The sequence below is a fragment of the Rissa tridactyla genome, chromosome 10 (genome assembly GCF_028500815.1).
Source record: "Rissa tridactyla isolate bRisTri1 chromosome 10, bRisTri1.patW.cur.20221130, whole genome shotgun sequence".
Lineage (NCBI taxonomy): Eukaryota > Metazoa > Chordata > Aves > Charadriiformes > Laridae > Rissa > Rissa tridactyla.
Genome location: NC_071475.1, coordinates 9,486,788 through 9,509,890, shown reverse-complemented (window position 1 = coordinate 9,509,890; position 23,103 = coordinate 9,486,788). Strand labels below are relative to the sequence as shown.

The 23,103-nt window shown below is 45.5% G+C and overlaps 1 protein-coding gene across 2 annotated transcripts in view; it reads left to right on the top strand.

Moving 5' to 3' along the window:
* The window catches only part of LRIG1 (leucine rich repeats and immunoglobulin like domains 1), a 95,776-nt gene that overhangs the window by 69,683 nt on the left and 2,990 nt on the right, over positions 1-23,103 (top strand). The window contains exons 8-18 of one of the 2 annotated variants that reach the window (XM_054216496.1): positions 1,894-2,037; positions 5,986-6,066; positions 11,488-11,559; positions 12,871-12,942; positions 15,198-15,361; positions 17,202-17,522; positions 18,164-18,445; positions 19,015-19,434; positions 20,744-20,866; positions 21,455-21,619; positions 22,753-23,061. In XM_054216496.1, the coding sequence (XP_054072471.1) occupies positions 1,894-2,037; positions 5,986-6,066; positions 11,488-11,559; positions 12,871-12,942; positions 15,198-15,361; positions 17,202-17,522; positions 18,164-18,445; positions 19,015-19,434; positions 20,744-20,866; positions 21,455-21,619; positions 22,753-23,061 (2,153 nt within the window). The remainder of the gene's footprint in view (positions 1-1,893; positions 2,038-5,985; positions 6,067-11,487; positions 11,560-12,870; positions 12,943-15,197; positions 15,362-17,201; positions 17,523-18,163; positions 18,446-19,014; positions 19,435-20,743; positions 20,867-21,454; positions 21,620-22,752; positions 23,062-23,103) is intronic. The other variant, XM_054216497.1, reaches the window with a different exon arrangement.

The following is a 23,103-nucleotide window of genomic DNA, read 5'->3' as shown; positions in this document are numbered from 1 at the left end:
GCAGGTGAGGATATAATTTTGACCGGATGCCAGTTCTTCATAACTAACACTGCAGCTTCTTTAGGAATGAAAGTATGTTGTCCCATACCTTCTTCAAACTCATTAATCTTTGCTGATTTTTTTCCAAAGCTTGCCCTCTGCCCACTCACACAGCTAAAAGATAGACAGCTCGTGTGCCAAGTAAATGACACTCTCAGTACTTCGGAGTATGTGTCTGTTTTGACTTAGGTTTTGGCTTTGCAGTGACTTTCATGCAAGCCCTAAACACATTTTTAAGCAGACTCATTAACAGGCAGTACTAGAAGAGGAATTTGGAGGTTTGGAACTCAGTGAGATTTTTTTTTTTTTGTGTTGTCTGTACAGTGAAGGATTTCAGTGCTTGTTCAAAGCTGCATAACTCCACTTTTTGAAAAGTTTAGCAGCCCAAACCCTCACATCTTTTGAAGTGACTTGTGTTCCCAAGTCACTAAGGTATTTCGAAAATCCTATGCAACAACCTTTTGTAAAGAAATAAGCTTGAGAAAATGTGAGTAGCAGCATGTAGCCGAATGCCACTTTTTATACCCCACGTGTCAGTGTGCAGGCAACTTACAGCTGAGGTTATTGCTGGTCACACTCACCTGCCAGTGGCCCTGCAGGTCTTACCCAGCTGCAGTGACATCCAGAGATCAGGAGGGATGTACTCACAGTGGGGAGCTGTGGGAGGATGCTTCAGGCAGAAGATCACTGACCAGTGACTGTGCGGGCTGCTACATCAGGTGGTCCCTCATTTGACGAGCCAAGCTGGCCTTCAACATCAGCAATGCTGCAGCTTTACTGCTTGCACAGAAGGTGGTTGCGTGTTGTGTGAGGTGTCTGCAGTGGCTTGTAGCTTCCCATGCCCTGCCCTTGGTGTCAAATCTCAGAAGCCTCATCGGCACCCTGGCAGGGAGAGAAAAACAGCTTTCTTCCTACCAGCTTCCAAACCGCAACAGGAGTAGCACTTAAGAAAAGTATCTCCAAAACCAGGGATAATACAGGCAAGGGGAAGAGATGGATGGAAAACTAGGAGAAAACCAACCCTCCAGCATTAGTGACTTGTAAGTGGAGAAGATTTCAAGCAGACCGTACGTTCCTTGACAAAGGGGAGCGGGAGGGAAGGCGGCTGGTTTACAACAGATACCTCCTTCCTGTGCATGAAAGGAAGCATTCAATTGCCTTGTGGTGAAATGCTTTTGGCTCTCGACTGGGGTGGAGCAGGCTGTGAAGACACCCACACCCAGACGCCTGGGGCTTGCTGTGCACAAGTGCAGAACGATAAGACACCTCCTGAATACAGAAGTCTGGACCCTGCCAAGAGCGCGTGTGAACTTCAAAATCCATCTGTTTGATGTCACTCTCTACCTTGCAGGGTGTGGGGAAGGAGGGGACCGCTCTTTCCTGTAAGCTGCGTAGGGAGTCCAAACGGGAGTGATGATTGAACACAACCAGGACTGATTCCTGAGTGTTACCTATACATCCGGGGACTGAGGAGGGGTGGTGCTCCCTGACCCTAACCTAGCTGTACAGGCCATGGAGAAAGAGTAGCTTCTGCCCACTATTACTGACAGCATGCATGGTAGGTTATTGTTCTCCTTCACTTCTGGAGGAGTCTCTCTCTGTTGCCTGGACAGAAGACTTTGCTATAATTGGGTATCAAATGCCTCCTGCTCCCTTATGGTCATCCAGGCTGCCCCGTGAGCATCTTGTAGGAGTATTTGCAGACTGCATTCTTATTTCCTAATCAAGCTGTTTGTGTCCACCCAGTACGTATCACCTCATGTAATGTGGTTGTGGGAGGCAGGCACTGGTTGGCACAGAGGAGTCTGGAAAATACTGGTTGGATTGACAAGGACTGTTGGGTTTTTTCCTCAGAATACTCTCTTACAACAACCTAACCAGGCTGGATGAGGGAAGCCTGGCAGACCTTGGGGGACTCCATGTACTACGACTGAGCCACAATTCCATCAATCATATTGCAGAAGGTGCCTTCAAGGGACTCAAAAACCTACGCGTCCTGTAAGTTGCCCCCAGTTTTTATCAACTAATACCTGTTTTTCCTCCAGAGTTTGTCAAACTGTTCTTCTTTGCAGTTGCTTTGGGTGCCTGTGTCCTCAGCATCAAAGTCCCCTACATGCTGCTCAATTGTCTTCAGCAGCTGTTGTGTTTACCCCATTATTCAACTTCAGTGAACTTCTATTTTTTCATGAAGAGTAGTTAGGAGAATTGCAGTTAGACTGCTCAGTGTGTAGGGTGCTTTCAAAGCAGAGGGCTCCAGAGTAAAATTATAGGAACATAGGACAGGATCCTGAATCTAGCCCAGCTGAGCAAAAATCCCTGAGGTTTCGGTCCTTCAGCTAATAGCAGAATTTCTCTTGGCATTGTATTGACTTTAATTGAAATTCTTAGAAAAGGACAATTTCTGTTGGGTCATTCTACACGAAGGAGGAGTAGGGAATGATTCCTTCCACTAATGCTGGAGAATTGAGTATCCTCTTAAATGTGCTATGGAGCATTTTTGTGTGCCCTTATTTCCCATTTTTTATTGAATAATAAATATAAAATCCTGTGCTAAGATGGTGTTGAGGAAAAAAAAAAAAAGGCAAAACAAAGAAATTCAGAGGTTGGGCTTGGGATCTGATTGTTCCAGAAGTGTGACAACACATGAAGCTTCACCCAGTCGTGGGTCCAGCCATGGGAGCAGGAAGCTGCTACAGGTACCATGAGAGTAACCAGAAGTTTTTCTCTTAAGTGCAGAATTGGGCTTAGTTGGGTCATGAAATGTTCTGTTGCTCTGATTTTCATGGTAACCTTTGAACTACAAAAAAGTTGCCATGCTATCAAGAGAGAAGTCACGTGTGCCCTAATACTGCATTGCAAAATGATGCATCCAGTAGTGGCTATGGCCATTTACTGGAGACTTTTATTTTAAAGTCATTGTCACAACGTAATACCTGGAAATGTCACACTGGAAACAAGCTTGCTATCTAGAAGTTGGCAACTTCTAAGAGTTTAGGGCTAATAGAGACCATTGGGCAGATCACTCTGACCTCCTCTGGGATGCTGGTGGTAGAATTACACTGTTACACACTGTTAAGCCCAAGAGCTACGTTAGACTGAGGTATATCTGGGCTTGCCTTAGGAATGTCAGAAGATGGAGAATCCAGTTCTTTGAATTGTCCATTCCTGCAGCTGCGTTGCCTCCGTCTCCCTTATTTGTACCTGCAGAGCTGCTGGTTGCTCTCCTCCTCTCTCCAGAGGCTGCAGGCTCAGCACCTTCATCTGGCACAGCACAAAGTTCTCACAGCCTGTGTTATGGCACCATCCAAGCTCCCAGGCTGGTTGAGTTCAACAAGCTGATTTAATTCTTCCTTCAAAAGAAAAAAACTCACTTTGATACTTTTATTCCTCTTCAGAAGCCCATTGTGGCCTGAGTAATTAAAGGGAAATGGGAACAGAGAGAGCTCCCCTCTTTACAGTACTTTTTGCATCTTACTCTTTCTTTTATTGAAGTTCACAGTGAAGGAAGTGACTGGAAAGTGAGTTTGGGTTTTGTTTGCTTTTTTTCCTTTTTTTTTAAACTTAAGCCAAAGCCTTTCAGCCACTGGGCATTCAGAAAGGGACCTCTCTGAGGCAGCTGTCAAGACCGGAACTAAAGGTTTCCAAAGAAAAATGGAGGGGAAGGGGAGCTGGTAGTTCTCTTTGCTCTACAGTGAATGTGGAGCCTCTTTTATGTCTAGGACCGAGGGGGGAGGAGGAGAGGGAGTGTGTGAGCGAGCTCTAATTTAATAAAGAGAAAGGCCTATTGGGTCCTGCACCTGGTGAAAAAGACCCGAGCATGCTTTAATTATGGCCTATTGTTGGGGAGCCTTTGGTGGGTGTGAAACTGCTGAAATGTGGAGCTATTCAAATAGAGGTCAGGCCCGGAGACCTCGGAGCACAATGATTAACAAGGCTGCGAGCATTCAAGCTCAGCCAGCCAGAAAGAATAGGAAATTGGCAACAGGGGCTGGGAGAGGAGTTTGAATACAAAGAGACCTAGGCCAAAATACCCCACTCCTTTTTTTCCCCCTCTCTCTATTTTCGCTCATTTGTTAAAAAGGTTTTTATTCCTCCTTTCTAACAGTAAACCTTTGAGTTGCCTCTGGATGAACAAGCAATACCATTTTCTTTTCCTTTTTCAAGAAAACACAATGTGTGGCAGTCAATTAATAAAAGCGTGTGTCAGAGAGCTCCTACAGGCTGTTCCCACTTGTCTGTCTCTGCCATGGGAAAGGGTTTGCTGGTCCAAAGACCGGTAGTCCCGTGGTGGAACTGAAGAGGAAAAAATGTCTGAGAAGGGATTTGCCCTTAAAAAACAAACACAACAACGAGCACTGGCTTGGCAGCCGTAGGGGAAATGTAGAAACTTAGCTCCAGGAGGATATATTTGCTCCTGCCCCGCTCAGATCGTGTTGAAAATGTCAGCACATCAAAGCGTCTCTCCTGGACGTGTCTCTTATCCCACCACAGCATTACATGTGCCCACACCCCGCAGGGATGTTGAGTTTTTATCCATCCCTTTGGCATAGACCTACCCACAGATCACCCTGACATCAACAATGATGCTGGCTAAGGCCAGGGTTCCCCAGGGACCTGAGATTCAGGTCTCACGCTGAAGCCAGCTGAGAAATAGGAATTGTGGCTTTTGGCTATCTCCCTTCACATCTTTAGTTCACACACCAAAGCCGAGAAACAAGCAAAGACTGCAGGCAGTGTAGGTACTGAGAGCAAAAGTCCCAGCCCCATCTGGGCTGCGGAAAACCATGCCAGTATTGAAACTGTGGGATTTTTTAAATTTCTGTTCTCTTCTTTTGGGTTATTGTGTACTTGTGCTGCATAGCCCAGAAGCTACACTATGATGCCTGTGTCTGGAATGTTGGGAAAATGCAGGGGGCTTTATTTTGGAAATATTTTTCTTTTTTTGGTCTTTATAAATTTAAACTGGAAATGTTCTGATAATAATCTTCAAAAGGTGCGAAAGGAGTACCTGAGGGTTCAGGGGGTTATCTGGAGGGTTTAGTTTGCTTTGTTGTTGGGTTTTTGCTAGATTTTAAATCAGAGTGATGTAACAAAACCAACAAAGCCTATTTATTTTTTTCTTTCTTTTTACTTAACATTGAAAATGATAAATTTCTGCCTGTGTTGCTGGGTATTCATTGCTAGCTGGAATTCAAGCTAGGAGGGGAAGGATTTTTAAACAGACTGTTTAAACAGCTTTTGTGGATCTCTGTGTTTGTTCTGCGTGCTTGTTTTTCTTCAGACCTCTTTGACTCTTGTAATTGATGGTCAATTTGAAAGCCGAAAGAAGCTAACTCTGAAAAGGAATTCTTACTTATTTTTTTTTTAAAGTGGTTATACAGAGAGTTAGGCTTCTGTAGCGATGATAGTGCTTTCCTTTGTTGAGCTTTCAAGTTCATTGCCAGAAAAAAATGCAGCTTCATAGAAATATACCAAATCATCTTCCAAAGGTATAGCTATAGAGAAATACAGGTATACATTGGAATAGCCAAAGTTATCTTAATTCATGATAGTATGCTAGTCGCATTTAAGGAGACCTGTTTCTTGCAGTTTAGTTTTGAGACTTGATTTTCTTTTTCCTCTTTTTGTTTGGATGCACAGAATTAGAAAAGGACTGAAACCAACCTGCTAAAAAGTAGCTGTCTGCTCCTGCTGCTGTCTCAGAAACAGAGGGTTGCAGCTAGGAAAAAGCTAGGGCTCTTTTTTTGGAATGCACCCTCTCAGCATGGGTCAGTGCAGGAAAAGTGATTCGTGCTGCTTTGGTGCAGGACTCGGCTTTTTCTGCTAACTGTCAGGAGAGAATAGGAAGCTCTTCACATGACATTCTCAAACTTTCTTCTGTTTGTTTTTAACGATGAGCCTAGGACTAAGACACTGATTATGAGCTCTCTCTTGTCCTCTCTCTAGGGAACTAGACCACAACGACATCTCAGGCACAATAGAAGATACCAACGGAGCCTTTACAGGCCTAGAAAGCCTGAGCAAGCTGTGAGTATCCCTGGGTTTGAAGTTCTGCAAAGCAGTTGTGTTGCGTGCCTGTGGGGGGGTGGGTCTCTCCGACTTAGCCTTCCTCCCTTTGGAACAAGATAAAAATCAACAGAAAATCTGAGATGCAGTAGTTTTGCAGGCTCACTGCAAGAGTGCAAAATGGTTATCAAGCACTTGTGTTTCTAAGCAGATATGAGGCGATTATAGTAATTTTAAAGCGATGAACAGACAGTGCCACATACTGTAGTTCAGAGACAGGAAAGAGAAACTTGTTTTCATCTCTAAGATTCAGCACAACTATTCGTTGCTTCCAAAAGCAAAGAGCAACAAAAAAGACCCCTTGCAATCTTCAGCGAAGCACTGATTGATGCAGCAAATAACAATAAACAGAAGAGAAAAATCACCCCATTTCCTGTTACAACAGAGGATTGAAACAGGATTCGTTTCTGTGGGATACTCTGTCTGAGAGTGATCTTTTGGGCATGCTTCCATGTGCAGCGACAATAAAAGGCACCATGGGGCACAGGCTCTTAAAGAGATAAAAAGAAACCTAAGGCAAGCATGCGCCTTGCAAATGTTTATAGCTTGCTTTGCCTTCGCAAGTATTTTCACATTGCTCTGTGCTTGTTCATATTCCATTTGAAATCGGCTATATAAATCAGCCCTGTCAGAGAAGTCTCTGATGGCTTGTGACAAATCAAGAGTCTTTCTAATCATTACCTCTTGCCTTTGTTTAAGTTCTCAGCACCCCCCCATCACGCTGTCTCTGATGCTGAGATGGCACAGCCAGAGGTGCAGTAAAAGTACCTCGATGGATAGCAGATGGCTAGAATGAATCCTGGCAGGCGGTATATTGTCACGATCTCATTAGAGACTCCTGGGGGAGTGGGAAGAGCCGTGGCAGGGTTCGTGGGGACATGATGCTTAGATGGAGAAGAAAAATTTTGAAGTCAAAGATATAGAGGGCATTTGGTTGTTGTTGAGGGGAGTCACTGGATCCAAGAAGAGGGGAACCAAGTTGTAGCTGTGAGTAAAGCAAGGCAGGAGGCAGAGAAGGACTTAAGGACCAGGGGGGTCAGGCAAGGAAGTAGAAGTGTGGGAGAGAGAGAGGCCAGTAGGAGTCGGGAAATCTTCCCACAAGTTGCTAGAGAAAAGGCAGAGGAGCAGATGTGGTGGGTGGGAGAATCCTTGGCTGCTGTTACTGAAGTTTCGTGTTTGTCTTAAGAAACCAGTGAAACCATGTGAGCAGCTAAAAGGGTAGTGGGAGCAGAGGCTTCGTCCAGAGGGATTTGCAGGCTGTAGGATGGTGAGTCTGAGTGCTGCTTTGACAAGGGAGAGAAGGTGGAGGAAGGGAGCAGAGAGCGAGCTATCTTGGTGGGACATCCACTGCACGGCATCCCTCCAACACGGCCACTGGCATGGGAGCAAAAGTGGCGGTCTCAAGTGATTGGGATATGTTAGAAATGCTGGGTGCAGATAACAGGAGAGAGGTGAAAAAGCCAGAGGAGACAGCATTGAGGGAAAGAGTTCAGCAAAAGGATTGACTCAGCAACCAGGAGAAATGAGCACTGATGAGTTGTGGGGGTCAGGCAGAGGCCAGGAGGTACGGCAAGGAGCAGGAGGAAGGAAGGGAGCAGAGGCAGCCTGCGGGGTTGTGTGTTAGGAGCTCTGGGCAGAGCAGCTATCCCTCCCCTATGAAATAGCCATGTCCTGATCAGATGTTTGCCATCCAGCACAAAGAACTGCTTCAGAAAGTGGCCGGTTTTGTCTGCTGTTAGCAAAGGATGCAATAGGGGGTTGCACAAGTGTAAAGAAGCCGGGTTTACATCTTTTTTCACATTGTTGACCTCTGTCTTCCGTTGCACATGCACTTGAGCCAGTTCTGAGTCTGGTTGAACGCGGGGAAGAACACGTGTCTGTGGTTTGTGGGGGAAATTGCAGCGAATTTCGTAGCCTGGAAGGGATCGTGTTGGTGTTGGGCGGACAGGAGTGGTAAGATTGCCTAACAGAGCAAACCTGCTGCTGGACAGACAGATTGCGGGGATCGTTCTTTGTCAGCCAGAGTGTAAGGCTAGAAAAACACTCAGAATATGAGATTATTTCATTGTATTTCTTGAGGTGTTTTGGGGACACGTGGGAGCGGTCAGTTTTAAAGGGGTCTGCTCAGGTCTGTTTTAGCTCATCAGCACATAAATCCCAAACTTGTAATTTCGTCTAAGGCTGAAGTGAGTATCATTCTTGCTGGCAGGATTTTTTTGTCAATAAAATAAAATATCAGCCTTTACAGTAAACATTTCACTGTGTGATTTAGGGCCTGTGTTTAAACCGTCAACCAGCTTTAAATGCATTAGCATACAAAAAATAAATGGGCACTTCAGAGGAGACCTTCCAATGAATTAATAATCACCTCAGCTCTGTGGAGATTGCCTTAAAAGCCGTTCCCCTTTGATCTGGCACAGATTAGCCTCTGAAAGGATTTAGCACAGAGAGGGTTGTTCGCTGAAATGAAGGTGTTAAACTGAGATGTGGGGAGAGCAGTCGCTTTAGCCTTCTCTGAATTATAGATGAAGCTCTCCAGGATGGAGAGCACAGGCCTAAATTAAAATGTTGCTTCAAGAAAGAGGGAGTCAAGAAGCACTGAAGCATAAAAAGCATCAGTGGAATCGCTGGGGAACAACGAGTTTTCTAATTATTCAAGCTGCTAAATGTAACCGGTTTTTTGATGGCTCACTCAGTCACCGAGATCTTCCTGCAGGTGCAAAACTGGCTGGAGGAGAAAATGCTGCTTTCTAATGAATTGCGTGCCTAGCGTGTAATTACACTTATGCAATCACCGGGAAAGCATGCTCGCGCCTGGCTCTGCCGGCAGTGGAGGAGCGTTTCTGGACTGCAGCAGGCGGGCTAATTGCGGAGCTGCATTCCGCCGCCTTTGCATTCCAGCCTGCCACAGCCTTTTGAAGGGGGCCACTGGGTTCAAACCATTTCAGAATTGGAGAAGTAGTTAGTTGAGACTGGAAAGGCGTAATGATTTTAATGAGTTTGCTGGGGCATGGCGTTAGTACAAGTGTTACGTATTTCTCATGTATATAGACATAAAATTGTATGCACCTATACAAGTGGTGTATACATTGTGTATTCACATCCCCAGATGTACTGCTTATCTCTGCACAGATAAGTGAACAGATATGTAACCAATATCTCCAATTTTCAAAGTGCAGGATCTACTGTAAACAGTAAATAGAAATTTCCAGTGATCAAACCCATGCTCAGCGTAACACCCTCATCTAGGAATATGGCTCCAGAAATTAGTGTGTATGGATGCCGCCACGTGACCAGAGTTTGCATATAGTAAATTATTTACTGTATTAGTCATTCTAACGGATTTTTCAAAGCCTTCATTAATACATCATCCCTTTTACCAAATGATGGTACACACGATTGCACACATCCTTTGGTGCTCGGGGTATTTTCACCAAAAGCAAAAAGCCACGCGCACTCTCCTGCAATAAATGGGACCTCTGGTACCCTGGGTTCGGTGTGTAGCAAGGAGCTCAGTAAAGCTCACTGTAGATATTTAGGTTGATATTGTTGATAAAGCAGGTTGCAGATATCTGAAGCTTTTAATCAGCCACCAGCATGCTTACGATAGCTGTCTCTAGTTTCGCCTCAAATCAAATAATTAATGAAGGGACACAGCTCTGAATATTCAGCTGTGGTTTTGTACCAAGTTAACTCTGCCCATAAGAAAGGGCTTTGAGCGTGTGTCTCACTGTGGAGGCTGGGAGGTGGCTTTGCCTGAAACCGAAGCTTTTGGTTGTGTTCTGCTCTAGAATGGTAAGATTGGCGATTCTGAGGCCACAGACCTTTTGTATGGAGCTAGGAGTAACCGGCCTTTCCTGGCTACTCGAGAACTAGAGTGGTGGCATATGGCAATGCCACTATCAGGGTGATTGATTTTGTGAGGACCTACTCGGGGTCGTAGTGTTGCCCAGTGGCAGGCACCCAGATTCCCACCAAAGTCAGCAGGCTGCAAGGACAGACTGTGGTACCCGTCTCAGTGCCCTCTGCCATAACAGTCAGCGGGATGAGCCCCAGTTTTCCTTTTTACCCGGTATGGCATCCACCGCTTTCATGCACACAGAAACCGGGCTTTCTGGGTGCCAGTGCTGAGACACCAAATTATCCCGACGTTTGAAGCGTGCTTTGTGGAAAACCCTAACAAGCTGCAAATGTATTTGCTCATATAATGGCCACACGTGCTCTGTCTTGTACCCTGGCCTCTTTTCCCCAGCCAGTAGCAAGCAGCGGGACCATCATAGTTTTAGGGCCTTTTTAGTGTGTAAATATACAGCCCATATTGAAAGAAAAATCTTGAAGGAAATCTCAATCAAATGCAGCACCGTACATGCCAGTTGTTTACCTGAGGTGGTAGTGATGACCTGCATTGGACACCACATGAAGCAGGTGGTGATAAAAGGTGCACCTAGAAGATAAACCTTAGATAGGGAGAACCTCGGGAAGGAAAGCATTTCCTAATTAATGTCATTGGTTGATGTTTTATTAAAGCAGTTGAGGAGACCATCCATTTTGCACGAAGCCTGCCCCTGACCGATCACCACTGGTCGGTATTTGTAGAGAACCATCACTTTGCAGCTGGGCCGTGATGGCTCCAGCTGGCTGTTGCCTGTTGATCGTCCTCCTCTGGCCGCTGCCTAGCGCTGTCTGCTGATTCGGAGGAACGCTCTCCGGTCACAGATGTGAGCAAGCACCCTCCCCAGCTCTGGACATTACCTTTTCTCTTCTTCCTTTTGCCCCTTGAAATTAGCACTCAGCTATTATTTATTGCATTATATTACTTTGCTGTTGTATTTATAATAAGCCAAGGAAGGAAGTCGGCAGTCACCTCAGCTGCTGTATAAACGTGCAGCCGAGAGACAGCCCTCAGCCCTTGTGTGCGGACGTCTGTTCAGGCCAAGCAGCAGTGAATAAATTACCACTCTTTTACTATCTGGGAAGAAGTCAGAAATGAAATGTGTTGCAGGGAGAGACCAAAATCTTGTTAAACTGTCATTGCACTTAATCCTGTCCACAGCTAGCCTGCAAAGAATAGAGGGGACCTTCTGTTACTCAGCAAGCTGGTTTCCAAGCACTGGAGCAAACCTGCCTTTTTATGTGATACGGCACATTCCCTTTTGTGCTGTCATCACTATTAAATTCGAATACAGATAAAAGGATTTAATTTCAGGAGTGGGAAAGCGAGTGTACTTCAGCCCTCTTAATCTCCGTGCAGTTCAGATTTCCCAGGACTTACACTGAGCGCGTATATCAGATAAAGCCACGCTAATTGTGTTCCTTTTTTTTCTGCCCCCCTCTCCCCATTTTCTTTCTGTTTATCTGGCACTGGATGTTTGGAAACTGCAGAACTCTGTTTGGAAACAAGATCAAGTCGGTGGCCAAGAAAGCGTTCTCAGGGTTGGAGGCCCTGGAGCACCTGTGAGTAACCCACCATGGCTCAGAGTTTGGGAAGGGGGGTCTGCCAAAAGTAGCTGCTTGAGAGGTCTGCTAGCAATTTAATAGCGTCTTTGTAAACTGAGAAGCCAGTCCATTTGTGGGGGCCACCTGCTTCCTTCTCATTATAAGTCCGCCTCAACTTTGGCCTTTTTTTGTGCCAGGAACAAAGTTATAGCACATATGGCGAATCTGCATGCTCTTCATTTTTTGATTTGTTCTTGGATAAATATCGCCCCGACTTGCGCATTGCTTCTTTTGAGGCTGTTAGCGATGAAAACATGCTATTTCAGATGTAGCCCTCTCTCCTCCTCCCTTGCTCCAACTTCCTCTTAAATCTGGGCTCCGGCAGTGACACGTGTTGCAAATGACTGCTTATGATGCAGGCACCGAACATCCCCATTCAGCACAACTGCCTTGAGCGACTTGCAAGAAGTAAATTTTGGCTGCTGCTATGTAATTTTTTTCTGTGTCCCAAGGCTGATGACTCCAGCAGTGTTTCATTAATAACTTCCTTTCTGGATTAAGACAAGTTAAACTATACGTGATTTTGCTCGAGATGTTTTATTGGCTGTTAATTGTATGAAATGTTACGACCGTTCAGAGCATACTGAAGGGTTGGGGATGCCTGACTCTAGGGGTACGTTCCCAGATAAAGATTCCCTTATTAATTAATGCTCTACTGAGATTTCCCTCTGCAAGCAGTGCTTGTCTGTCCTACCCTTCACTTAGTAAACTTAAGCCCTAAATCTGACTATCCTTTTTCAGAGGACAAGTGAATTTTTTAATTAGCATTAGTTGTGATGGAAGCTTTTAAGAATACCTTCTTTTGGAAACATTGTAATGTTTTTTGAAAACAATAGTATCCTCTCAAAGTCACTTTTAAATAACTTCTCAGATGACGTTTAGGGCAAGTATTTGCTTTCTTTATGTTTGCTGAAGGTCTAGCCTGGGATACAACATTCCTGGCTATCTTTGGTTGTCGAGGGGCCTGAGGAATTTCTGAGCTATGGATGATGGAGGTAGCTGAGACTGAGAAAGTGTAGTGAGAAGATGGGGTATGGAATGACTTAGTTATTTATTCTCATAATTTTTGTTGGTCGGCTGTTCTTCGGCAATACTTACTCAGTATTAAAGTGTTTTTTGGAAAACCATTTCTATGAGCTGCAAGTGTGTATGGCCTTAACAAGGAGCTACCAGATCACCTGCTACGGGAGTCATTGCTTAAATACGGAGAGACTTTGCCACAGCTGTAGTATCCCTTTTGTTCACATTGCCTTTGGTTGTGTTCTGCAGGAACCTTGGGGATAACGCCATCCGCTCCATTCAAGCAGACGCTTTTGCTAAGATGAAGAGCCTGCGGCAGCTGTAAGTAATTGGACTGTACACGCCATTAAGGAGGCAGGGATCCTTCTTGCCCTGGACGTGAGAAGTAGCACGTTGTTTCCAGTGGGGTGTTATCCGCATTACCACTCTTTTATTTCCTTCCCCCTTCTGTCCTCCTCTGCAGGGTATTTTTACACATGAGTAGTTTTCACAGGAACATCTTGCATTTAATAGTGAGTGAAATTAGATCATTGGAACAGGTTCTTCCAGCAGGTTCACAGCTGTGCAATTATTCATCTTCACTCAGGAAGTCTAGCCCTGGTCCTGTTAGCCATCTCTCCTTCTCACACTGCCACTGATTTAATTCCCAGTGGTCCATCTGCTCCTTTGCTGTACCTATGTTTAGGGTTCGCATACAGTACTGACATTTCAGTGATAAGCACCGTTTGAACTGGATCCACTTGTCATCCAGCTTTCTGGTGTAAAAATACGGATGTGTTATCAGAGCTGCTGCTTGTGCTCCAGGCCGGGGCTCTGCACTGTTATCAGACACTGTTTCCAGTCTTGCCTGGTTTCCTTTTCTCTTCTTCTCCATAAATATTTAATCCACTGTCAGTGCATTGCTACACTCTGGAGTAGTGCAATCTCTGTGGAACAAGAAATCAGTTATTTGGTATTTGGGCAGGTTCAGATTCTTCTTCCTGGTGTTGGAAATGGGAATTGGATGGTCACTGTTAGCAATAATATTTAATACCAGTGACTTGGGGAATGAATAAGATAAATGTTGCATGTGTGTTGTTTGTTTAACCACCTTATCTTTTGCCCTGGCTCTTGAAACAAAATTGAGGCGAAAGATGGATCTTATTAGAGAAGAGCTTGTGGGATCCTAGATATTGTGAAGGAACGTTTATACCGTGGAGAAGGTGGCTTTCAGATGGAGACATATATGTGCAGAATGTGTTGTACTGAAGCCTTAAATACTAAGGGTCTCTCTGACCTGTCCCAGTTAGCCAGCAGTGTTTATGCCATCATGTATATTAGGGGCTACACATCTTTCTAGGACAGCAAAGTGGACAAATTTGGAAAATCAGATCACTATGCTCCCTCATTCCCTCCCTCTCCAGTCCATTTCTTCCTTTTCCCCTTTCCTGTCTAGTTTCAGACATTTACCGAGGTTATCAGGTAGAAAAATGGGAGGAGATATTCACATTTTCTTACAACATAGTGTTGGAGTTGAGATTCTGCTGTGCTCTTGATATGCTGCTCTTGCACAACTTGCAGTATTGCAGGACAGGAATTCTCTGTCTGGGGCCATTTTCCCAGTCTCTGAGGTATCCTCACATTTGATTTGAGGGATCAGATTGGGTTTTCCTAGGATCTTGGACCAAACCAGACCAAAGTCTGAATTCCCTGTTGGAGTAAACAGTTCTTTACTGGCCTCAGAGCTATGCTAAGCCACAGTTTGGCCCAGAATATTAAAAAAAAAAAATAATCCCACGGTTCCGCTTTTATTTGCCCCTTTTTCACAGCTTTTTTTCTTAACAGAAGCTGCTAAGTTACTGTTAGGATGCTGAGAAATGTTTCTGTATTTTGCTTTCCAAACTAGTCATTGTATTGGATTTACATGAATGTCTTTGGTCATTTCTCTTCCACTGCTCCTGTTAATCAGTAAACACAACATCAGCTACACCTCTTAGCCCTGGTGGTGCTGGTGTGCGAACAGGTACCTTACAGAACGCAGGCAGGGGCCTCTCCACTTAATCCTCTGGTGTTGGCCGCTGAGGGAACTAAAGGCCTTGCAGTGGGAACTTGGCATCCTCTCACTGTTTGGTAATTAAGGCCCGAATTCAGTCCCCACCAAAGATGCTCAAACCACAGAGGCAGAGAAGGAATATGCGTGGTAATTAGATAGGAGAAACGGGAGCAGAACGGGCTGTACTGTTGACTTGTGTCTCCTTTGTAGATGATCTGCCTGGGTTTCTCTTCACTTAAGGCAGGGACATTGCTCGTGTGTTCCTGGGGATCACTCTGGAAGCTGGTTAATAAATACAAGGTGTTAGGGAGTCTCACTGGAGCACAGGAGTGGGTTGCTCTACGTGGAGATGAAATGCTGTTTAAATGTGTTAAGTATTTAACATCGTTAGTGCCTCGAGGACAACCCTGCGGTCCTTTTTTTCCTTCCACCCGTGCTGGGGGGGGAGGGAGGAATGTGTCTAACATGAAAGGGCTGTGAGCTTTCCAGCCTTCTTTCCGCATGGGACTCACAGCAGGCTCGTGTTGGTTTTGTTTCCCTGCAGCCACATAAACAGCGACAGCTTCCTCTGCGATTGCCAGCTGAAATGGTTGCCCCAGTGGTTAGTTGAGAAAGAGCTGCAATCCTTTGTGGTGGCCACCTGCGCCCATCCTGAGTCACTAAAAAGCAAGAGCATTTTTGCCATCCTGCCAGAAAGTTTTGTGTGTGGTAAGTCTTGCCTGTGTGTTTTGAGGTTGGATGCAGGGTAGGGCTCACTTGGGAAACATTTGCTTTGACTACTAGCATGTTATTACGAGAGGGTTTCTGTTTTGTTTTGTTATTCAATGGGATCAAAGGAAGCCCAAGCCTGCATTTTAAAAATTTGTCATTGGCTACAATTTATTTCCCACCAAAACCACACAGCGCACTGCTTGCATCTAGTGTATTCCTTACAGGGCTCCCCGAGTATTCAATCAAAAGGGACTAATGCTTGTTCCAGTTCCAAATGGGACTGCACAGAGACTTGCCCGGTCCTCTCGGTGTGATACTACCAAGACTGCAGCTATCACTTTTTTCGCTCTGCAGCCTTCTGGGCTGCTTCTGTGGCTTTGCAGTCTTCTTTCATCTTTTCTCCCTCTTGGAAATAACAAAGGGTTAAAAAAAAAACAGAGGAGAATCTCTCCATCGTAGCTCCTCTTTGGGCCAGTAAGGCATTGGCTAACAGTTGCATTATAATCTTTTTTTCCCCTACGGTTGTTTTTTCTTCTAAACGGCACCTACTGCTGTTGTGCCACTCAAACGCTGCAGTTGACTCTGCACCTGAGCTGTGGTTGCAAACAGCTTTACCTAACAACCAGCACACGCAAACATCTGCTGCCTCTCTCCTAAGGAAGTGTAAATGATCAGAGGAGGCCAAAGTGATGCTGCCCATGCATAGCATCCGGCTTTTGGGCAAAATAAAGGCCTTGTTTGGTGAGCCAAACCCTGTGGTGTGGAGCCAACCAGTGTGGATCCTGGGTGGAGCTGCACACGGCTGTTTGATGAAGGGAAAATGAGCTTTGGAAAACACTATTTAACTAAGTTGAATGCGTGACTAGCATTGAACGGAACAAAAGCTTTTTTCCAGCTGCTGTCCCATGTCCCTCTTGATCCCAGAGTGGTGGGGCTCTGCCTAGGTGGCCTCTGCCTGAGCGAGTCTGGGAGGCTTGCTGTGTTCATCTGGAAGAAGAGATCATGAAGGCTTCATCCCCACAGCAACATCACAAAGCGAAGACAGCTTTGCTTCTCTGGTGCCTGCCAAGTCCTCCAGGCACTAGTACTCCTGGTTCCAGAGGCCTGGCTGTTTAATTAAACCTTAGTAAAATATTAAATTACACCATTTGTAGGAATCTAATAAATGAATCTGCTTGGAACCTTGCTAAAACCAACAATCTTCAGGGCAGAGAAAGAGTGTGCAAAGCTTTCCACCCCAGACGGGTGACAGGCAACTACAGCTGCTTCTGCTTTGGCAGCACGTGCTGCAGTCGCCTTCCTCGTCAGCATTTATCCCTGGAGGTGGCATTGCAGCCCTTTAAGTGTCCTGCTCTCCCCTCCTGCTCACACTCATGCAGGCCTGGAGCTGAAGTTTCAAATTCAGCATTGCTCTTCATGCATGGGTTGCACAAGGAAGGATATTTTCTTTAGACCATAGTGTCTTTCTGAGGTTCAGCTACATTGGTGAAGAGAGCTAGGCGTCTTCTAGGTGTCTGAGGTCACTAAGTGACCACCTCAGTGCACTGATTACAGAAGGAACCAGAGAAGCTAGTCCTAGCTTAGACCAGCCACTCAGTGGAGTTGTGCACGACACATCTGCACTATAGAGCCAGTCTTGATGGTGGAGTTTTGCAGCAGTTGCAGGTGGAGTTTTGCAGCAGCAAGCTGCTTTCCTGGTGTAGACAACAGCGGATGTAAAAGCAGATGTGCAGTCATGTCTTTCACTTACGCACTGCTCACTTCTCATTGCATCTCTTTGCTTGCTCCAGCCTTCTCCCGTAGTCCAGAACTAACTATGCCTGCTGTTTTCTCTTAGATGATTTCCCCAAGCCACAGATCATCATCCAGCCTGAGACAACAGTGGCTGTCCTTGGGAAGGACATCCGTTTCACTTGCTCGGCTGCCAGCAGTAGCAGCTCCCCCATGATATTTGCATGGAAGAAAGACAACGAGATGCTGTATGATGCTGAGATCGAGAACTTTGCCCACGTGCGGGCAAAGGATGGTGAGGTGATGGAGTACACCACCATTCTGCACCTTCGGCATGTCACCTTCACCCACGAAGGGCGTTACCAGTGCATCATCACCAACCACTTTGGCTCTACCTACTCCAACAAGGCCCGACTCACTGTTAATGGTGAGTAGGAAGCTGCCTTCTCATTCCTTTCCTCAGCCTGAGCTGGTACAATTCTCTGGGACGCGCTTTCAGCAGTCAGTTACCCTCATGGTGAGGAGCTCTGAGGTCAACTCTTCACACCAGCTGCTTGCATCTCAGTGGATGCTGAGAAATGCCATGTGAGGAGCACATGCCAGGCTTGTGGTGGCTGCCATCCAGCCAAGCACTTCAGCACGTTCTTAATGGCTGTAGCTGCCTCTCTTTGGCTGTTCTGGTAGAGTCTGCGCCCAATGAAATGGGCAAATGAAAACAAAAATACAAAAGGATACACAGAAGAGGGACTGTAGTGATTGAAAGTTTTCTGTAGGAGAGATAACAGGGTTTATTTCCAGCTTAATCGCAGAAGAAAATTAGCTTTCATCCCAGCTCTAATGATGCTGAGCGGGGAGGGTCTTTGACACCGAAGACAGGTATGTGCTGTAGAAATACAGGGTTAGTCCCCAGCAGTTTAGACATATCCTGCAAAAGCAGCTTGCAGTCCTCTTGGCTATGGGTATTATCATACTAATCTCCTGCCTAGGAAGGAAAACAGGTAGAACTGCCCAGAAGATGGTGTTTCCCCATGGAATTGCTCATTCCTTTTTCTTTTTTTTCTTTATCAGTGTTGCCCTCGTTTATCAAAACTCCCCACGACATCACCAGCCGGACAGGGACAACGGCACGGCTGGAGTGTGCCGCTGAAGGACACCCCACCCCACAAATTGCCTGGCAGAAAGATGGGGGCACAGACTTCCCTGCGGCTCGAGAACGCCGCATGCACGTCATGCCTGACGATGATGTCTTCTTCATTACGGATGTGAAGATAGAAGACATGGGTGTCTATAGCTGCACGGCACAGAACTCTGCGGGGTCTGTGCTTGCAAATGCCACCCTGACTGTACTGGGTAAGATGCATTAGTGCCCCAAGAGACCGAGTGGTCTGGAAGTGGGAACTGGAAGGGATTGCTGTTCAAGCTCTTCAGCAGTTGCAGATACAGGAAAAGGACAAAGAGGCCGTGCTCTACATTAGTCTTGTTTCATTCTTTTACGCTGTAGTTAACTAGTGAAAAATACCCTGCTAATGAAGGGAAGGAGCCGTAAGTCGCATTTCCTTTTATGCCAAGGAAACCCCTCCAACCACTCTTATTTACTGGCTGGGAAAATTACTTCAAAGGGAAATTGCATTCCATCTCTTTTGCCCTGTGAAGTAATTGATGTGTGTCAGCCATTGCCCCTTGTTCTCAAGGGTTTCTGTGGTGGGAAGACCAACACCACCTGGCTATGGGAAGGCCTTGGTTGTGATCGTTAGATCTGTTGTGGTCTGCAGCCACCATGCTCTTGGGCACATGGCCATATAGTGCGTTGCTGTAGATTTATCTGCAGGAACATCAGTTATGTTCAATACTGTTAAAAAAATAATAATCTGTTGTTACACTGTCCCCAAGAATTAATTTCTGTGTTTATTCCCCTGCAGAGACACCATCTTTGATTCATCCGCTGGAAGACCATGTAGTGTCCGTAGGTGAGACTGTGGCTCTTCAGTGCAAAGCCACAGGGAGCCCACCTCCTCGCATTACCTGGCTGAAAGGTGACCAGCCCCTGATCGTGACAGAAAGGCATCACTTTACCTCTGGCAACCAGCTGCTGATTGTTAGGAACGTTGTCTTGGAGGACGCTGGGAAATATACCTGTGAAATGTCCAACACCCTGGGGACAGAGCGCGCACACAGCCACGTGAGCATCTTACAGTCTCTCGGCTGTAGAAAGGACCGCACCACTGTGGGGATCATCACCATTGCCGTGGTGTGTAGCATTGTGTTGACGTCTCTGGTCTGGGTCTGCATCATCTACCAAACCAGGAAGAAAAGTGAAGAATACAGCGTCACCAACACAGGTAGCTCTTGTCTCCTGCTAAGGTTTTCTCTAAAGTTTCCTGCTGTCAGACTTCCCACCGAGGCTGAATCGGCACGTCAGGTAGCCAACGCAGTCAGTCACACTGGAAAAGCAGTTGGCTTATCTCAGTGGTTCTCTTGGCTCACAAAGCTGGAACCAGCTTTCACTTGCTGTCGAAGCATGTTCAAAGCTGCATTTCTGCCCTTGGCTTGCTCTTCAGAAAGGTCTTTTCACTTGGCAATAGTTTCCGCCATTGCTTTGCTGCTTTGATTTTCCATGACCATAAATGATAACTCTTAAGACAGTCTGGATTATGTCCATGATGCTGGGAGTCTGTCTTACTTCTTGGGAATCTGTATTTTCAAAAGTTTTGTATTCCAAACTTTAAAAATTAGACTTTGAAGGTGGAATCCCTTTTTACCACGTCGCCTGTAAGAGCTGTTGTAGGCCTGCTGGTGAGGGGTATCCCTCCCTTTTTAGGGGAAGTAGTGTTTATTGCTTCCTCCTGATATTCGGAGGGGATAAGTGTTGCAGTGAGAAGAAACTCTCCTGCCCTCAACGTTATGCAGCCTCTGAACAGATGTATGGAAGAATCAGCTTAAGGCTTCCCCACCCTGCTGGGATTTGCAGCCTTCCTATATTACGCTTAGTTTTAGATATAGTATGACAGAGGATTTTAAAGACACAGGCTAGGTACAAAGTCCTTGGATACCATATGACCAGTGGGATGTGCCAGTGGGATTTTTTTTTCCCCCCCTTTTTTTTTGGTCTAGAAAATCTAGGGCTTCATGCCTAGCATAATTGAGTTTCACTTGGTTTTGTGTGACAAGGAAAACTGAAATTGCCTGATACAAGATGGACAGAGCCCAGGATGGCGAAGGGGCTTAGACTTACTCGCCTGCTTAAGTGAATCAAAGACCCTGTTCTCCAGAGCCTTGTACTCATGACTTTGTGAGACAGAGGACTTGAGTCAAACGAGGTACTCCGAATTTCAGGGGAAAAGGAAGAATTTAATTGTTCTGAAGAGACAGTTCCACCTCTGCCTACCTTGTACTGACCATGCCAAATGGAAACACTCAAAATGGCTTTATCAGCACTACATCCACAGCATTCAGCTTTGAGAAATCAGGAGTGGGGCTTCCGAGGGGAATGGAGTGTTCAGGCACTTCAGTTTCCATTGCGTCTACAGAAAATACCAGTTAGAGATCTGGTCCCAAATCCCTCTTGAAAATGTGATTTTACACGCCTTTGAAAACAGAAGCTTTTATATCTTACTGGGAACTGACGTTTCTCTGCTCCCATTGCTCTAGATGAGACTATTGTGCCTCCTGACGTGCCGAGCTACTTGTCTTCACAAGGCACTCTTTCTGACCGGCAGGAAGCGGTCGTCAGAGTCGATAACCAACAGCCCAACGGGCACATAGACAGCAACGGTGAGAACCGCTGTAATTGTTTTTTCTGTAATGCTGTATCTGAACTTGATAGGAGGAGGTAGAAAGCGCAGTACAAAGTACTTCTGTGCTTGTTAGCAGTTATCGGAGAGATCTTCATAATGTAATTCTCTAGCTACTGCATTTATGCAGAACAAGGATCTGTCTTTCCCTTCACAAAGCTGTCCTCTCCCAGTAATGACGGTGTTCATACAAGCAGACTGCTTCAGAAACTGCTCAGTCAGGCCCTAAGGACTGTTTTTTTGCTAATTTTGGATTAGTATTTTGGCACCAGCGTCACTCATAGTTAAGCTCTACTAGAAAATACATTAGCATTGCCTGTCCCTGCCTTCAGGCTGAGAAAGTAAATGTTGGGATTTTACAGTATTTAAACACAGCACGTTAGGAAGGAAAAGTTAAGCGTTCTGAACTGAGATTCTCTTGAGATTGTACAGTGTTGATTCTGTTAAACGTTAGCTTAAAATTATCTGTTATCTCTGTGGCTATTTTTCTGCCGTTCGCAGCTTTTACGGTAGAAATAAGACCAACAAGTCATTTAACCGAGAGCAGATGGTTGTAATCTTTAGCCAGACGCTTCGTTTGTTACAGGTATGTGTCAGACTGATGCTGGAAGGTGTCCAGATGTTGAAGCTCCCACTGTAGGTTGCAGACAGCCAAAGCTGTGTATCGGCTATAATAAAGACACTTGGAAGACTGAAGACATGGCTGATGGAATGCTTGTTCCAGATAAGACAGGTACAAAACCCATTAATCTGGAAAGGTATTTTGTATTTGTACAGATCAGAAAGCCTCCAAGTCAGACAGCATTAAGACAAGAAATTGTTACCTTCAGAAAAAAAAAAAAGCAAGCCCAGAACGATTGTCAGGTGCGAGCACAGTAAATTTACTTTCTCCTCCTTGCTTTGATCCTCTGTCCAGCTTGGGTAGTTGGAATTGGAGGAACCATCAGCAAGAGCCAGTCTGAAGCTCACCATGGCCATTCCTTGCAGCTGGCTGATGGGTGTTTGGATTTGAGCAGTTCCTAAAACGTGAGAGAACTTTCAAACGGAAGGCGTTAAACTTTTTCATGCGCTTTTAAGGGGCTGTCAACTTCAAAGCTCAGCTTTTTTTTTTTTTTTTGTATTTTCAAAATTTAAAGGTTGTTTTGGGCACTACACCTGCCTCTGCTCTTTGCCAATTTCTTGGGTGTTACGCTCACACTTTTCTATTTTTAGGATGTGTTTTCTGCTCTCATGCCGTATTGTAACACCCACAGAAAACCAGCCAAAGACATTATCTCTCCAGGAGAAACCCTAAAGTTTAATAATGGAAAGTTGTCGAGTGCACTCAAGGAAATTAACTTCCGACACTTGGAAACTCCTTCCTGCTTGCTTGTTTGAATCCTGCTCATCTGTTACTACCGCTAGCAGTAATAACATATCTTGAGATAACCATATGAGTTGACAGTGATCCCTGTAAAGTAGCAGCACAAAAATAAGAAAGGTAACTTGGAATTTAAAGCAGGTGCAGGAAAGTTCCACTTTCTGTTTCTACCCTGACTAGAAAGTCTGGAAAAGGAAATAAATGCATGGTTTATTTTAAAAAACATAAAGTCACAACTTCTTTGGAGTAAAAAGACCCAACCAACTAAACCTATTAATTGGCACTACCTTTAGTGATAGCTACAGAGTTCTGACAAACGCAGGTATTTACTAGCCCTGTATAAAAGCAAGAAATGTCCGTATTATTTAGTGAGCGATTCCCACACTGCCGAGGGAGAGATGAACTAACCAGAGCTGCCTTTCCCTTCCGCAAGTTGTGTGCTTCAGTGCTGACAACTTCCAGCTGGTTAATCCTCCTTCGTTGCTGTTTCCCTTCCTCCCTTAAAGGCTACGGGCTGCCGGTTGTGTGCACGGACTGCAGCGGCAGCACGGACAGCATGAACGTCCACATTTACCCCAAGGAGTCGGAGTACTACTCCGAGAGCCTTAAGACTGTGGAAAACACCTACCCAAACGCACTGAGCAGCAAGGAACGGAGTAGGAAGAGGGGTGCAGGCACCAGCCTTCTTCATCCTCAGCCGTGCAACGGGATTGCCAGCAGCAAGAGGGTGGAAACAGATGGGAGCCTTTACCCCAGCAACCACGACAGAATACGACCTGTCAGCACGACCAGCCCGCTGCTTGCAGATAAACATGGTACGTGTTTCCCAGGGGATGTCTTTTTACGCCCAGCTGTAA